Raw genomic sequence first — 19,134 nt, forward strand, 5'->3', positions numbered from 1 at the left:
TACATGAGGAATTATAATTTGACTATTCCTCATCAACAAACTATCAAAGAAGGTTATTTCATCTTTAATCTTAAAAAATGCTTTTAAATCTTTATGTACATTATTTAATTCCTTTGGCCAACCTTTTTTTATGAAAGTCTTTAGATCAATTAAAGTTTTGTCTTTGCTAGTCTCTTCTTTGATTTTTTTGCAGTTGATTGTTTGAAACATTAATATTTAATCTTACTAAACAAATTTGTGATTCTAGTTCAATATCTAAATCATTCTTTATTACAGGCAATTCCGAACAACATATCGATAGCGTATCAGCTATATATAGTTCTTTACCTTTTTTATACATCAGATTATAGTCATACCTCTGCAATTTAAATAACATTCTTTGAAGTCGTGGTGGCGCATTCATTAAGGGTTTCTTTACTATGGATATCAATGGTTTGTGATCAGTTTCTATATCAAACTTGCAAGCATATATATAATTATGAAATTTCTCACATGCCACCAGAACTCCAAGAAGTTCTTTTTCAATTTGTGCATAATTTTGTTGTGTTAAAGTTAAAGCCTTTGATATGTAAGCTACTGGTTGACCTTTTTGTAAGAGTACAGCTCCTATTGAGTCTTTTGAACAGTCAACCGATATTAAACACTTTTCATTTATATCAAAATGTCTTAATACTGGGCTTTTTGAAATTATTTCCTTAATTTTACTAAAATATTCATCATGTTTATGTGACCAATGCCATTCTACATTTTCTTTAATTAATTCCCTAAGAGGTGCGGTTAAGTCTGACAAATTTTTTATGTGTTTAGAGAAATACGTTATCATTCCTAATAATCTCTGTATGTCTTTTTTATTTTCTGGCTTTTTCATATCTTGAAAGGCTTTAATTTTATCACTATCAACACTTTGACCATCTTTATTGTAATTAAATCCTAAAAATTTTACATTTTTTACACCAAAACTACATTTTTCATAATTAAATTTGACATTATTTATCCTAGCTCTTTCTAAAACTTGATATAAACATTTATCATGTTGTTGTTTTGATGAGCCATAAACAATTAAATCATCAATATATGTTTCTACACCCTCCATATTAAATATTTTACTGAATCTTTTGTGACACACCTCACTTGCTGAACTAATGCCATAAGGCAGTCTTAAAAATTTATATCTACCATAGCAAGTGTTAAAAGTACATAATTTACTACTTTCATCATCAAGCTTTATGCTCCAAAATGCTTTTGAGGCATCAAGCTTGCTGAAGTAAACGTTACCTTTTAAATTTGCAGCTATTTCATCAATCGTAGGGAGTTGAAAGTGCTCTCTTTTGATAGCTTTATTCAAGTCTCTAGGATCTATACAAACTTTTATGGAATTACTTTTTGGTTTTCTTACCAAGACTATCGAGTTGACCCAATCTGTAGGTTCATCAACCTTCTCAATTATTCCATTTTTCTCCATTTCAGCTAATTCAAGTTTTAGTTTCTCTTTTAATTGTAGTGGAATCTTTCTTGGAGGATGTATAACTGGTTGTGCAGTTTCATTTAGCATGATTTTATATGGCTCATCCAAGCAGCCTATACCTGAAAAAACTTCTTTAAATATTTTTTTCACATCAGAGTAATCATTTTTAAATGTAACTTCTCTAGAATCCAAATTATTTTCAATTTTTTCTATAGTATTGATTCTTTTTAAAATATTTAAAGCTTTACATGTAGGAAGACCTAATACCGTTGGTGAATTAATTTCTACTACATAAAACATTATGTTGTACATGTTATCTTTATACTTGCATTCTAAACTACATTTTCCAATGACCCTAAGTGTTTCATCTGAAAATGTCGTTAACCTGCAGTTTGTTTTCTGTAGTTCAACATTAACTTCTAGAGAATTTAACTTATTTATTGATATTACGTTTGCCATTGCCCCTGTATCTAATCTACAGCTTAATTTACGCTTGTTAACTTCAAAATTTATCATGAAATCATCATCAAAACTGCTATTTTTAGTATTTACCAAGCCTATAAACAAATCATCTGATTCTGAATCATCTACATCTACATACTTAATTTGTTTTTGAAAACATTTTTTTGCATAATGCCCTATTTTATTACATAAATTACACTTAGCTTTATATGCTTTGCATGGTTGGCCTCTGTGCTCCATTCCGCACCTACTGCACCCTGAACTGCTTCCAGATTTACCATTGAAATGGCCGTCTTGGGACTTTGAATGAGTTGGATTCACTCTTCTGTCTTCCCACTGTTCTCTATTTACATATTTCTTATTGAAGTTTCTTTTCTTTATGTAGTGCACCTCCTCTGACTTCATTTTTTCAGACTGGATTTTCGAACTTTCTATACTTTTACACAGATTGATTGCTTTTTCCAAGCTCATCTCATCTTCTTCTAATAGTCTCTGTCTCATCGTTTCATCTGCTACCCCACAAGTTATGCAAGTCTTAATCAGACTGTCCTCCAAATTCTCTAGCTCACAATTTTTTGCCTTGTTTATAATATCTGTTATAAATTTGTCTACTGACTCACCTTCTTCTTGTTTTCTGGTGAACAGGCAATACCTTGCATTTGACACGTTGCTTTTTGGCTTGAAATGTGCTTCAGATTTTTTTATTAACAGTTCTAACTTGTCTTTTTCTTCTGTTGAGAACTTAAACGTGTTATATATTTTGAACCCTTCGTCCCCTATTAACTGTAATAGCTGTGCACACTGGGTTATTTCAGGTTTCTTTGTTAATTCTGTAGCTTGTAAGTAGTTTTTGAATCTTTGTATGAAGAATTTCCAATTTTCATACACGTTACCCGACATCTGCATGGAATTTATTGCTGCCTTGAATTCCATTATGATTCTTATATACGTTTTTCTTCGGTTTGGTTACGGTTTCGGCACCATGTAATGTTATAATGTAACACGTGGTAGGGTTCCTAGGTTAACTTTGGAGGAGGGGTTATAATGAAACAGCTTGTATCTATCGTGTCTAGATTCAGAATGGTTTTATTTCCGCTTCACTGTCCTTGTCACTGTCACGTCACTCTTACAATATTACCAACTTGAGTGCGTTCCGAATACTACCTATTTGCATACATCACATCTATTGCAATTGATTTTGAGCTACCTTCTTCTGTTGTTACTTTAGCTCGAGATCCATCTATGGTCATTTTTGTTAATCTGATTAACTTTGCTGGTGTCTCTTGATTGTTCATTTCAATAAATAATTTATTTCTTCCAATACAGTCAAAGGCTTGTCTGAAGTCTACGAAGAGGATCTGGAGTTCTATGTTGTGTTAGTGGCATTGTTTGATTGTTTGTGTTACTATGTGGATCGCATCTGTAGTGGATCTGCATTCTCTGAATCCTTGCTGGTAGTCTACAATTTTTTTCTCTGTGAATTGAGTGAGTTTTTGTTTGATGAGGGCTGTTAGAATTTTATATGTTGTACTCAGTAGAAATATTCCTCTATAATTGTTACAGTCTGTTACTTCTCCTTTCTTAAATATTGGTATAATTCTGCCTTTTTTCCAATTCCCGGGCATTTCTTCTGCTTACCATATTCTAACTATTAGGTTATAGATGCTTGTTAATAACTTTTCCCCTCCGTTTTTGATTAGCTCATTGGGAATTTCATGTGGGCCAGGTGTTCTTTTCTGTTTCATTTTTTGAATGAAGTCTAAATACTAAAACGAAAAATACTTAGAACAATTTTCGGACCTCTCGACGATATGACCGCAAAGCAGTATAGGATCAGAATCAATATCGGATTAAAAGCGCTCTACAATGACACCGATATTGTCCATGAAATTAAATCACAGCAACTAAGATGGGCAGGCCACGTGCAGAGACTTCATAACGAGTGACATGTAAAGACTGGTCTGGGAGGAAGTTCTTACAGACAAAAACCACTCAGACATCCAAGAATGCGATGGAGAGATAACATCCAAGCAGATCTCCGGAAAATGAACATTCCATTTGACCCTAGGTTGATGGAAGACCGAACAAATTGGAGGAAAGTTGTACAGTTAGCCAATACACACCTAGAGCTGTTACGCTACGTAGTGATGAATTTTCTTATAGGAAATTTTATAGGGATATTTTGTCCTGGAAAATTTTGTGGACATTTTTCCTGGAATATTTTTTGGTTTTTTTTTGACAAGGGAATATTTTTCCAGGAATATTTTGTGGGGAAATTCTGCTGGGATCTTTTGTCCAGGTATAATTTGTCCAAGAAGGTTTTGTAAGAGTTTTTTGTCCGGGTTCTTTGTTCAGCAATTCTATTTGTCCGTACACGACTGCACTAATATACCACAATTATAGTAAAATGAAATTATACTGTCTACATTCATCAACTTAAAATTGTTATCAGTGAATCCGCCGGGGTCAAAATGTCTATAAATACATCTATTAATCATTTAATTTGATAAGTATTTAATATTATTTGTTTTTAATACAAATGAGTAACCGGTCAAAATTCATCTGCGTTATTAATTATTATTATTGCAATAGTACGTAACAAGTAGTATTTAAACAAGATATCGTGAAGAACTATAACACTTGATAACAGTGACTACGTATTGAACATGTATATACAATTAGTGTTGGTGTTGTGTCTTATTTTGCCTTTCTCAAAATGTGAGGACTCCACGTGCAACCTTTTCCAGAAGTATGTGCTTTTTAAGGATGAATGTCCCACTGAAGAGACAAATGAGGTCCAACAAAACAGTTGTAGCTATTTTCAGAAATATGTATTATGGAGGAAAGAATGTAATGAGGTACCGCAGGCCGATAGTACCTTTACAAAATGTAATCGAGTTCAACAAAAATTGTTAGGACAAGATTATTGTACATACATCCCGGATCAGTATTTAGATGTGGTAAGATTATTTACTTCAAATTAAACTACTATTAGTATGTTTCATCTTTATTAACCAATTAACGCCAATTTTTTTTTCAAATTTAATTTTTTAAATTGGTAGCATTTTTTTCAAAAAACATTTTTCTTTCAAAATTCAAATTTTCATCATCATCATCAGTAGCTCGACAACCCTTTTTGGGTCCTGGCTTGTTCTAGGATTTTCCTCCATTCTGTTCTGTTCTTTGCTTTGTTCTTCCAGTGGGTAATCTCAAGTGTTTTCAGATTTTGTTCCACTTGTTCCATGTATCTAAGTTTGGGTCTTCCCTTTGACCTTTTCCCTGCTGGTGCTTGCCTCATTATATGTTTTGGTGTTTCGATCTCCAACATCCGTTCAACATGGCCCATCCAGCGCAGACGTCCGATTTTTATGGATGTTATGACGTCGGGGTCGTTGTATGCTGCGTATAATTCAAAATTATATCTTCTGCGCCATACGTCATTTTCTTTCACCCCCTTATATATGTGTCTGAGGATTTTTCGTTCAAACGTACCTAATAAGTTCTCATCGCTTTTCGACCGTGTCCATGTCTCTGATCCATATATCTTCTTCTTCAGGTACCGTCCTCGTTCCGAAGTTTGGCTATCATCAAGGCTATGCGTATTTTTGATACCGTAGATCTAAATAATTGGCAGCTGCTGCACTTGTACCAATCTCTTAAATTCTTCAACCATGAATGTTTTCTTCTGCCAATGGATCTTTTACCTATTATTTTTCCCTGAATAATTAATTGTAGTAGCTGGTACTTTTGTCCCCTCATTATATGTCCCAAGTATTGCAGTTTGCGCTTTTTAATAGTAAGCGCAAGTTCTTTTTCTTTCTGCATCCTTCGCAACACTTCCATGTTTGTCACTCTCTCTGTCCACGATATTCTCAGTATCCTGCGGTACATCCACATCTCGAATGCTTCTATTTTCCTTGTATCGATCTTTTTCAGTGTCCAAGCTTCCATTCCATAGAAAAGAACTGACAGCACGTAACATCTCATCAGGCGAATTTTAAGATTTAAACTTAGCTCTCTTCCGCATAAAACTGTTTTCATTTTGGTAAAAGTAGCTCTAGCTTTTTCTATTCTGATCTTGATTTCTTCAGAGTTGTCGTTGTTTTCATTAATCACAGTTCCCAGGTAATTATATTCATTAATTATATCCATATATAAGGACCGGTTTTATCAGGGTTTTGTATATTTTGCATTTGGTTTTTCTCGTGATGTTGTTAGATCTTAGATGTTTAATTAGTCCATTATATGTTTTATTAGCAATATGTATTCTTCTCTTGACTTCTTTGCTGACATTGTTATCTGCGGTGACTAGTGAACCTAGATATGTAAAATTTTTTACACTTTCGATGTTAGAGTCTCCTATTTTCAGATTCTGTAGGTTTCTTGGCCTGTCGATTTGCTGGCCTTCATGTATTTGGTTTTTATTTCATTTATATTTAGGCCACTGTTTTGTGCCGCTCTTTCTATCGCATTAAATGCTTTTATCATTTCTCTTTTGCTTCTAGCTATGATATCAACATCATCTGCAAATGCCAATATTTGTACACTTTTTGTTATTATTGTTCCTCTGGTGTTGACTTTTGACTCTCTAATTATTTTCTCTAATGTAATGTTGAATAGAATACAGGATAGGACATCTCCCTGTCATAGGTCCGTTCTAACATGTATTGTATCTGTTAGTGCGTTTTGAATTCGAATGAATTTGGCTCTGCTTTTACTATATCAATGAGTTGAGTTGGAATATTAAACTCTTTCAGGGCGTGGATCAGAAATTCTCGATGGATACTATCATAAGAACTCTCAAAATCAATGAAGAGATGATGTGTGTCTATATTAAATTCACTAGTCTTTTCCAAGATTTGCCTCAAGACGAAGATCTGATCTATTGTGGAATTCTGCCTGCAGAAACCACATTGATATCCCCCAACTATTTGTTCCGCATGTGGTCTCAATCGCTCATAGACAATATTTGACAGTATATGCCACAGTCAGTAGCGTTATTGCCCGGTAATTTTTACATTCAAGCTGATCTCCCTTTTTATGTAGTGGAATAATTACTCCGGTATTCCAGTCTTGTGGCAGTTGTTTATTATTCCATATGTTCACTATTATTTCGTGTATCGCATTCAATAGGGAGTCTCCGCCTTCTTTTATTAATTCTGCGCTAATATTGTCTAATCCAGGTGACTTGTTGTTTTTCAGTCTGGTTACGGCTTCTTGCATTTCAGCTACTGAAGGGGGGTTGTTTCTCTGGTATCCGTTCGATCCAGTAAAATTCCATCGTATAGTGGATCTCCGTTTTGTTCAAACTTTTCTTTGAAGAATTCAGTCCATCTTTGTAGTATTTCACTCTGTTGAGTTACTGTATCTCCTTCTTTGTCTCTGCACATCATTGTTCTTGGTTTAAATTCTTTTCTGCTGTTGTTTTTGGTAGAATTTTCTGGTTTATGTTGGTTTATTTAATTCTTCAATTTCTTGGAGTTCGTTTTCTATGTGTTTTCTTTTTTTCTGCGATGTATTTTCTTTTCTTCCCTCCTTAGCATTCTATATTCCTCCTCTGCCTGTCTTGTTCTATGTCGTTGTTGTAATCGTTGATACGCATTATTTTTCCTTTCTGTTATGTTACGACACTCTTCATCGAACCACTACCCTTCAGTTGATTTGACCTTTTTTTGTAGACTCAAGGTCGCTTTGGCAGCGTCTTGTATGATGTTTTGACACGCTTCCCATTCTCTGTTTATATCTTCGTGTTTTTGTCTGTTTTGTAGCCTTCCTTTTATATATTCTTTGTATTTAGCCTTTTTGCTGTTGTTTGCTGAGTTTTTTATTTCGTATTTTTCAATTTTGGATCCCTTTCATTTTTTTATGTTTGAGATTCTGGCTCTTATTCTACTTTCCACTAGGTAGTGATCTGAGTCGGCATTTGCCCCTCGTCTGATGCATACGTTTATTACGTCTGAGTGATGTCTAGAGTCAATAATAACATGATCGATCATGTTTACTGTAACCCCATCTGGAGATCTCCACGTTCCCTTATGAATATTTTTTCGCTGGAAGCATGTGCTGGCAATGACCATGTTAAGGGAAGTTGCTAGATTTATTAGTCTGATGCCATTGTCATTGGATACCTCTTGGAGGTTGTGCTGACCTATCGTTAGTAGGTATTGTTGCTCTTTTCCTATTTTTGCGTTGAGATCACCATAAATAATTTTGATGTCATTATTTGGGTATGAATGGTATGCAGCTTCTAGTTCTTCATAGAATTTTTCTTTGATATCGTCTTCTTTTTCCTCTGTAGGGGCATGCACATTTAAAATGCTATAGTTAAAAAAAGTTCCACTTAGTCTCAGGATGCACATTCTGGGGTTTATAGCACGAAAGTCTCTTACGAGGTGTTTAACCTTTAACTACACGCGCTGGCGTATTTTGTACGCCAGATATAAGAATTCTACTGCAAATATATTTAAAAATTTAATTTTTGACATTGTTTATCTCTCTAACCTATCACTGGAATGTGCTTTACAATTTGGTTTTAGTTTCATTATAATCGGCATTTTAAGAAGTTCGTAATTTACAGTTTATTATTTGTTGTTTCCGGTGGTGGACAATATATGCCACGACTATATTAACATAAATCGTAATGTAAGTACATATTTCAATTGTTTTTTAGTCATTATGACACAAAATATATTTTCCTTTATAAACAACACTTTTTCTCCTGTAAAAAATCACATTTCAAAAAATTTTTTAATAGTAATTTTATTTATCATGGAATCCAGTTATTCCATGATTCCAGTTATAAATCCCAATTGGCTTACTGAGAAGGAACTCCAAGTATTCACTGATGCCGAATAAGGTTTATAACAAACAACTAAGTGTATTTTTTCAGAAAAAAAATAAACAAATCCGCTGTTTTTAAGTGCATTTTCTTGTCGCGTAAAAATTACGCCACGCGTGTATTTATGTTATAACTTGATGCGCGGGTAGTTAAAGGTTAACCTTTTTATTTACAATAAAGCCAGTACCTAGTGCGTGGTCTTTAGCGTCGCAACTATAGAATATAATGTGGTGTCTTTTGTCAATGGTGCCAATCCCGGTCCATCTCATTTCCTGCAGAGCTGTTATATCTACATATGTTATATCTACTCAGTTCACCGAGCAGGTTTTGGAGGGCTCCCGGTCTGTATAGGAATCGGATGTTCCATGTCGCAATTCTTAAATCGTGTACCTTTTTCTCGCGCAGTCGTCGTTGTTTGATCATTCCGGTTTTCTTTCCTTGAACGTTCGTAACATATGTTTTTTCTAGGGTAGGGTTGTTAGCCCTACGCCTAACCCCCTTTTCGGAGGGCCATTTCTCCCTTCCTCGTCGGCCCTGACCCTACTTTCCACTGGGGTTGGTTACCCAATCTCCGGTAGGGTTGCTCAGGTTTACCAGGGTCCACCCGTGTGATTAAGTCACACTTCTTGGAGGTGAGGATAGGAATTGAGTAGGAGTGGCTAGAGGTGTTATCAGCAAGCGACACCTTGTATTGCGCATCACTACTCCTTTGAAAATTCAAATTTTACTTAAACATAATTGTCATTAATATTGTCCTTAATATGAAATACATATTACATATTACATATTACATTTTCCACTATGTGATAGTGGTTTGGGTTTACAATTTGCCCCTGGACATCGTCTCTGCTTTTCACGTTTCTCCATGAAGTGTCCTTTTGCATCGAATTTTATCTTCTTAAATACTTTAGATGATGATGTTCTCGATCTTCCTATCATACTTTTCGTCGTCTTCTTCTTATAGTTCCTTCTCTTATCGGAGGTTGGCTATCATCACAGCTATCCGTACCTTATCGGCGGCTGCTCTGAAAAGATCTTCTGAGCTGCAACTATACTACTCTCTTAGGTTCCTCAGCCAGGAAATTCTTGTTCTACCTACGGATTTTTTACCCTTAATTTTACTTTTCATTATGAGCCTTAATATCTCATATTTTGTACCTCTGTCATCTGGCCTAAATATTCCAGCTTCTTGTTATGGTGTTCTTTATCACCTCGCAATCCTTTTGTAGCCTTTTTGACACTTCTGCCTTTGTAACTCGTTGGCTCCATGGTATTTTCAAAAGCCTTCTATAGAGCCACATTTCAAATGCTTCAAATTTCTTTATATTGTCTACCTTTAATGTCCAGCCTTCCATTCCATACAACAAAGTCGAGAACACGTAGTATCTTAAGGCTCTTATCCTCAGCTCCAGAGGAAGGTCTCGATTAACAAACATTTTTTTCATTTTTATAAATACTTATCATGTAATTTCACTGCGTGTCCTGGTTTCTCTACCTTGGTCATTGTTTTTATTTACCAGGCTACCAGATATTTGTAGTTATTCACCCTTCCTACTTATTTTTCCCTCGATATCTAGCCTTCCTACTGTATGTTGCTTAGAAATAAACATTTTTTTTAATACACTGCATTTCTACAATCTACTCTAAACACAAAATAATAGGTAAATAGTCTGAAAGTAAATTAAGGTGAGTTAGGTACCATCCAGTGACGGTTCTCTAAGTATTATTGTTTATTGTGGTAGGTAGTTTGGCCATATTCTCTTTAGTTTTCTTTCAGCAAGTGGTTGGGTGAATAAATTATTTATCAAGTCGTTGGTGTGGTCAGTGGTGCGATTTTTATATTTTGTTGAACGATTTTTTATGAAGTCCTTGATTAGTGGGATGTCCAGATCATTGTGAAGTGTCTGGTTGGATAGATACCATGGATCTTCACTTATCATACGGAGAATTTTGGATTGGAATGTTTGGAGTATCTTCGTAGTAGCGAAGACGTAGTATGCTGTTGTATATTACTGTTAATAACACCACTGCTTTTCTCGGTAGCTTCTGAAGTAATTCTCCTGTTATCAAATCATAGCCAGGAGCTTTCTGAGGATTTAGCATTTTTATCTGTTGTCGAACCTCTGTCGGAGTCAATGTTGTCAGAGGAAGAGATAGTTGACATGGAGTTTCGAGGTACTTTTTATATCGTCATCTTCATCTTCACTGTTTTCTGGTGCTGAGAATACAGTTGCAAGATGCTCTGCGAATACTGTGGTTTTTTCTTCATTTGTGCGGGCCCAGGTCATATCTGTTTTTCTTAAAGGTGAATTTGTTATTGTCGGTCGTTTAAATTTTTTTGTAGCTTTCCATATAGAGTGGTCTTCACGTGAGAGGTTCGAAACATAAAACTGGAAGGAGTCGTTTTTTTTCCTCATGTAGTGCTCTATTTAGTCTATGACTTATCCTATTAAGATACGTTTTATTTAATGGATTTCTCGTTTGTTGCCGTATGCGTCGAGCTCTTCTCTTTTCTGCTACAAGTTCTCTTATATGGAGGGGAATATTATGGTTTTCTTGCACACTTCTTTGACGCTGCTGTGTTGTTTCCCATCCTGCTGTTTGTAAAACTGTTGTTAAGTAGTCTACTGCTTCCTCTACCTCTTAGTTTTCTTTTATCTTAAAATCTAGTCTAATATTTGTATTTACAGAATTTTGGAAAATATCCCAGTTTGTTTCTTTAGTTGACAGTTTGGGTGGTAATCTTCTCCATATTATGTGTGTGCTTAAGGTTATTATTATTGTGCTGTGGTCTGATGTTAAATCGAAGTTTGACTCTATTGCACTATGGATGTCAGATATCTTTGTTACAGCAAAATCTACCAAATCTGAGATTTTGTTGGGGTCCGTAGGCCAGTATGTGGGTTCTCCTGTTGATAAATATCTTAAGTTATTTTGTTGAATAGTATTCAATAATGCTCGACCTTTAAGGGCCGATTTCTCATATCGAGTTCAACTCCAGTTTAACCTGAACTTTTAGTGAACGTCAGTTTAAAGTCAAAATCGTCTTTCTCAATTCACTTTCAACCGATGGCAGTTTAAACTTAAACGATGCTTGAACGGTGGAATTCGGCCGTTCAAAGATTTCTGAACCCAGTTCAGATGATTTCATGGATTACGCATGCGTTGTATTAACACGAAACGCTGTCATAATATAAATATATCCTATTTTATTATATTAAGCCTAACGATAAACGATAACATTATTTTTGTTTTTATAACATTTATTTATAATTATTAAAATTACTATTTGACAATAAATACTTAAATTTAACTTTATTCAAAAACAGCATAAAAACGGTAGTTCAAAATGGCGACAGTTTTTTACCTTTTGCCATCTATTGGCATTTCTCGAAAGCAGTACAACGTGCACTGACATGAACGCGCAATGAGAAATGCATTTCAAACAAAACGGTAGTTCACCAGTGAACCGGGTTCAACTGAACCATAGATTACCGCAGGTATGAGAAATCGACCCTTAGGCCGATGCCACATTATGCGTTTTGACCGGATGCGTTTCCTCCGCATCCGGTGAAAACGCATAGTGTGACAGATCGGTCCGGTTGCGTTGGAAACGGATGCGTTTTGAATCATCGGTACGCGCTTACAAACTGCACCAGACTAAACGCATAGTGTGACAGGTCGGTCCGGTTGCGTTGGAAACGGATGCGTTTTCACCGCATCCGGTGAAAACGCATAATATGGCATCGGCCTTAGCGTGATTAATCTGGAACCCCATGTGGTGTGTTTGGCGTTCCAGTCTCCTGCTACTGTGAATTTGGATCCAAGAGTTTGTATAAAATCATGATACTCTTCGCTTGAAATGGGATGTCTAGGTGGGCTGTAGAAAGATGCTACACTGATAGAGGTATTTGTTTCGAGTTTGGATTGCAAGGATTGCTGCTTGGATTTTTTCCGTGATGTAAGTTTGGACTGCATAGTGTTTGATTTTTGATTTAATAATAACGGCAGAACCTGCATGTTCCCCCCACGTCTGGATGGTTTGCGTAGTACACAGTATAGTAAGGTATCTTAGTAACCGTACTTTCATTAAGAGAATATCCATATTATTCATTTTTAAAAATTGTGATATTTCTAGTATATGGTTTGAAATGCCATTAACATTCCACGACGCAATTCGTAACGACTTTGTCATTATTTTGTCACTTTGTTAATGACTGTGGTTAACATGGTTAAAATCATGCTATTTTGGTATGAGGGTTGAGAGAACATATTTTTGAATTCGTTTAGGAAATTTGATAGTTGATCTGCTAATTCATTGTTATTTTTGTTGTCTTCATTTGTGTTTCCAATGACAGCATCTCTATAACTGATCCTGTTGAAATTATGGCTATGATGTTGGGTAGGTATATTTACATTGGGAGTATTGACAGGATTTTGAGTCGTGATTTGTTTTGATTTGTCATTGTATCTGGCATTTTGTAGTTCACGATAAACAGAACATCCTCTATAATTAGAAGGATGGTCTCCGTTGCAATGAGTGCAAATTGCTGGCGTGTTTTTTGGTCTCTTGCAATCCTTTGTGTTGTGTGATCCAGCGCATTTTACGCAATTATATGGTTTTGCACAGTACGTTTAAGTGTGGCCATATTCTTGGAATCTTGTACATTCTGGTATATTTCTTTTAATTCTCGGTGGTTCCATCCTTATTTTACAATGTTGTATATACTGTAGTTCAAATATTTCCTTGTTGTTCGTTTGAGGCTCGAGGTCGACAAAAAATAAAGGCAATGGTTCACGGCTCAATCTGTGTCTGACATTTGTAACGTTTCTTACTTTATGACCCTTTCTCTGGATTTCCGCTTTTATTCCATCTATCAGAAAGGAATGACGTAGGTCTCGAATAACATGTAGAAATAAACATGAATTTGGTTTCTGAACGTTTATTTGTAGTCAATATTTTATACTGACTTGATGTAACCTATTTACTAATGGTTGCAGTGCTTCTAGACTGTTTGCTAAAATAGCGGTGTCGTGTGCGAATCTTATATTGTTCAAGCTTTTTGCCGTTTATTGATATACCCTCTTCTTTCTCTGATATTGGTTCTGATATACTTCTTGTAATACAAGTCAAAATGTAGAGAACTGCTACAGATCGACAGTTGGTCCATGGAATTCACAACGTTCTTTTCAAGTAGAACATTTCAGTGTCATCTATCTTTCTTCTTTATGACTGCCGTGGTGTCCAAGACTCTCACCCATATTTCAGTAAGTACTGAAAATATTAAGCAGTTAACCAACGTCATTTTTAAGGCTTTTGAAACAATGGGGTGTTTTAGTATTTTGGACATTTACCCTATATCAATATTGACTAGATCATATCTACGTTTAGTCTTCTTCTATAGAGTGTCTCTAGGTTTGTGATTCGAGATACACAAATGAGTATAATTAGTAATTAGTATATAATATGCTACGTATCTAATATCACGATTTTTTTATATGGTTAACTCCAGACCAAATCTTTTAGATATTCTCATTTCCGTATGAGATCAACAGGTTTTCTCGGCTATTTTCAAGGAGGTTTGTATCATTTGCCAAGCGTATAATATTGTTTATTTTTCGGCTATTTATTAAGATGCCTATTTCCTCATCTTTCAAGTGTTCTCCTCATCATCTTGACATAGACTTCTTGGAAATAGACATCTTGTTCCGGGTGGAATTCATTTAAAAGTGTGTTAAAATAATAATAAAACTTTATTTTAATATCAGTCATAAATGATGCTATTCATATATTTCTCTTTGGAGGAATATTTTCAGCCACTCATTGATTAATTATTTGTTGATATCATCAATGGATAAGTTCAATAAATTAGGTGAAGGCTTTACCCTTGTCTGGCTACTCTGTTGATCGATTCAGTTTTATATTGTTTGGCATTTAAATAATCTCGATATTAATATCTTTAGTTACTGCAATTATATGTATTATGTCTAGGGCACCTCTCTTTTCCATAATATTTAACAGAGTATTTCTCTTAACTCTGTCAGAAGCTTTTCCTAGACGTTAAATCCAATATTGTGGTAATATTATCATGGTCGGATCTATCTTTTCTGTATTAATTATTATATTATATTAATTATTAATGATTTGTTTACCTACATGTAACGTATATGCAACGTTTAATAAGTTGATACTTCTATAGTCACCACACATTGTTCTCCAAAAATGTCCCCTCTGCAGTTTTAAATTCATCTGGTACATTTTCCGACATTTATTTAATATGTAATAACATTCTAAAATGTAGGAATAAGTCTCCACATTATTTGATTAATTCTATATCTATAAAATCTAGGCTCGATGCTTTACGGGTTTTCACTTGACTAAGGCCTCTTGCAGTTATTTGGTTTTTATTGCGTTTTTCTGTATATTTTAGTCTTGTTTCTTTGTGTGTTGTTTTTTTAAAAACCGTTATGCCTTTGTTTTTCTGTTATTGCAGTTTCTATTTCTCTCTTTTAGATTCTTAGGCCACTTTTCTTTCTTATTTTTTCTTTATTCCTATTATTTTAATTGTTACTATTTTAAAGCATTCTTTTATGCTGGACCATTTTAAATATATTATTATATTATCAGTTAATGTTTTTTAGACGTTGTTGAAGTGTTTGTTGATATAAAAAATGTCTTATGTTATCTTCTTGCAAGATATATATTTGAATTACCACGAAACTTGAGTTCGTCGTATTTTTTGTTTATTTATTTTGTAAATAGATAATAGCCTTATTTTTGATACGACTAGGAGTGATATACGTTATTTCCATGAAGTGAACTGTCACGTCTTGCATAAGTGGGCTCAGTTTTTTTATTTACAATGACAGTCAATTACCAGAGAACGGCAGTTCTCGCCAGTGGCGCACACCCACACCCTCCTACACGCGACACTATACATAATTTTCGATTTTCTAAATCTGACTGAATTGAAAATTGGGCCAACTTCCATCTTAAAGTTCAGGAAAAGACTCACCCATTTATATGTCAACCATCCATTTTGGTCTAAGGGTGTGGATTTTACGGCCCTTCCTATTTAGGGTCTGTTTTTCGTTCTCGTCCCCAAAACTCCCAAAAACTTCAAAAATGCAAGTCCGACCTTTGCGGCTTCTAATAGTACTGATCATTACCTTTCCAACGCATGTCTAATTTTGAAAATCGGTTATAATATTCAAAAGTTACCGAGCTCAGAAATATGACTCAATTTTTATTTAAAAAAGGGAAAATGTTTGTGGATATGTATGTGTGTGGAAAAGTTAAACCGATTTGAATTTTTTTTGTGTTTGAAGAGGGGTTCAGAGTCGATACAGAACCGGTGTAGTTTGTGACTTTTGACCACCCATAAGCCAGCTATAAGACATGGTAGGTACAAAACGGCATATTTTTTGGGGGTATATATCTTCGGTGTTCAAGAAGAGACAGGAAAACCGCAAATACACCAAATTAATATTGTTGAGTTAAGCTTTCAAAAGGTGTTTATGCCGTCAGAATAAAACATACACACGGCTCAGTATAGCCGAAAACTGAAAAATTTACTTTGAATACTTTGGTTTTTCGACAATTACTCAAAATTTCAACTTACGAATTGCGCCAATAACTGAACGTTTATGGAAGGACTCTAGACGAATCTAACGGTGTATACCTCATATCCGGGAAAATTCGACTTTTTAATTTATAGGGTTCATAAGTATGATCAAATCTATTTCCTATGGGAAAAACGGTTCCTCGAGCTCAATAATTCCTGTAATAGCTTCAGTTATCATACTTAAACTTAGATCCATCACATACTACTGATCAATACATTTCAAACTCATGTTCATTGATCAAAATCGGTTAAGCCGTTTAGAAGTTATTAAGCTACAAGTATAATCCAGTTAACGATTATTCCCGAAATGGTTTATGTAGTTGTAGTGGTATGACGCTAAATTTGATCTGGCAACGGGCAATCCGAGTTTATTTACCGGCCATCTCACTATTTTTTTTAATCTATTTCGAAGAGAAATTCTAATGTAAATTCGATGGACACTAGATCATTTGGGAGATAATGCAATAAAGGTGACCATTTATAAAGCTTAACGTGTAATCGAGGAACATTGCATTCCACTTCATACATTTAATTTATAAATAACTTTGAAAAACTCCTGATACAAGAATAAAAAACCGCCGCCAAACGCCGTAAAAATGAGTGGCGCATACAATATTCCAGCTACAAAAGATCTGATATGAATATTACGTGGCGCGAAAATGTATTTTCATTTTGATGCAAAACAAAATTCTAGTTTTATTTTAAAAGAATTTTCCATAATATTTGCTAAATTTGAAGTAAACGCGCCACAAAATAGTAACTTTGATACAGTTTGAATTTTGAAATTCTTTTGTGGCGCGTTTACTTCAAATTTAGCAAATATTATGGAAAAATCTTTTAAAATAAAACTAGAGTTTTGTTTTGCATCAAAATAAAAATACATTTTCGCGCCACGTAATATTCTTTTGTAGCTGGAATATTGTACGCGACACTAATTTTTACGGCGTTTAGCGGTTTTTATTCTTGTTATATTATACTCTGTATTTGTATAGATAATAGACACAGGACATAGTCCATTATACTAATTTATATACGTGTTAAAAATTTGTGATCACGAACAACGGTGCAAAGAATGGGAGACATACAATCACTGATCTGTTTGACGATGTTTCTCAAGAAAATGCTCCACATACTACCTGTGGCTACCAGTAAGACAGAGGTCTCAGCATACTCACTGAAATCGGAAGTCAGAAAAGCAATACAGCAAGCTAAAAACAATAAAGCACCTACATAGACCAGATCATATCCCCGATTAGCTACTTAAAATTTTGGACGAGGAAAACATTAACTACGTAACCACTTCTTTTAACAAAATTTACAACGAAGGAAAAATACCAGATGACTGTTAGGAGTCACTGTTTATAACATTACCAAAAAAAGCAGGCCCACCAAATGCACCAATTTTAGACTATTCAGTTTGAAAAGTCACGCACGTAAGATTTTTACGAATTATACAAAACCGAGTATTTCTTCTGTGCGAAAGTAGAATGCTGAAAACGCAATTTAGATTTAGAGATGGTCTAGGGACTAGAGAGGCACTATTTTGTATACATTTTCTCTTACAAAAAAGTTGTGAGTTCCAAAAGAACGTTTATGTTTCTTTTATCGACTTCGAGAAAGCTTTCGACCGGGTATTATTAGGTAAAATTTAAAGGAAAGGATGACATTGTCCTAGATATGGCCTTCGGCATCGCATGAATGACCCACGACACGTGGATTGCTGATTTGAAGGATATGTCCTCACATTAAAGACGATGGTTAGCAATGTAAATCTATCATAATTTTAAAACATTTAAAGGGTTTTTACGCACGTATTTTTGGTGGCTCAGCATATATGATAAACCTGTATAAGCACTGATGATGATCTTTTTAGATCGAAAACGTTCCGTGATTTGGATGTAGGCATTTATTTATGGGATTTTAATAAATATATACCTTTCATAAAGACTTTTCAATAAATTTTTTCAAGTTATTTATTTACGTTACTTAAATTATAGCCTCAAATAATTGCCAGACATGGATATCCTTCTGAAACTCATATCGTTGAGACCGAGGACGGATATTTACTACAAGTTCATCGGATCCCAAGACCAAAATTGGGTGCTTCTATTGGACAGCCTATATTTTTACAACATGGTTTATTAGGAAGCAGTGCCGATTGGATAATTAATGGAAATAATACTTTAGGTAATGTTGAAATCATCGGTTGCAAGTAATAACGGATTTATAAAAAAAAACATATTTTCTTATTAGGGGAGTCAATAGAGATTTTGACTTCGGAAAAAAACAAACAAGTAAGAACGTTTTGTAATTTGAATAAGAAATATTTAATAAACAACATATCAAAAAGTTCTACTCCAGAAGTGTGTGCTTCATTCTTTATTAACCAATGAATTACGAAATTGGTTTTTTTTACATAACTCCAATAATATAAATCTTAGAAAAACCTGACTTGACCCTTGAAAAATTCAGAAAATTTTACACAAAAAACCTTATAAAAAATTTTTCTAAAATTAAATCTATAGCTTCTATAATTATTTATTTATAACGCTAAAGTCACCCTTCTCACAAACATTGGAGCACTGTAAACTAGTGTTTGGCGAAGTGCACGGTTGAGTTATTTTAATATACGTAATTCTTTAACTAATGGATCGAGTGAAATTTTATAAATTGAACATGAAAGAAGAACAATTAAGCTATCTTATGGTTATAATAAAAAGAAATAAAATATGACTTACATGAAT

The 19,134-nt window shown here is 34.4% G+C and overlaps 1 protein-coding gene across 1 annotated transcript in view; it reads left to right on the top strand.

Moving 5' to 3' along the window:
- The first annotated feature begins 4,465 nt into the window (after nucleotides 1-4,465).
- The window catches only part of LOC114331074 (lipase 3), a 57,553-nt gene continuing 42,884 nt past the window's right edge, over nucleotides 4,466-19,134 (top strand). Inside the window, exons 1-2 of the mRNA XM_028280549.2 lie at nucleotides 4,466-4,887; nucleotides 18,388-18,577. Coding sequence (XP_028136350.1) covers nucleotides 4,594-4,887; nucleotides 18,388-18,577 — 484 coding nt within the window. The 5' untranslated portion in view covers nucleotides 4,466-4,593. The remainder of the gene's footprint in view (nucleotides 4,888-18,387; nucleotides 18,578-19,134) is intronic.

Source organism: Diabrotica virgifera, chromosome 9 (assembly GCF_917563875.1).
Source record: "Diabrotica virgifera virgifera chromosome 9, PGI_DIABVI_V3a".
NCBI lineage: Eukaryota > Metazoa > Arthropoda > Insecta > Coleoptera > Chrysomelidae > Diabrotica > Diabrotica virgifera.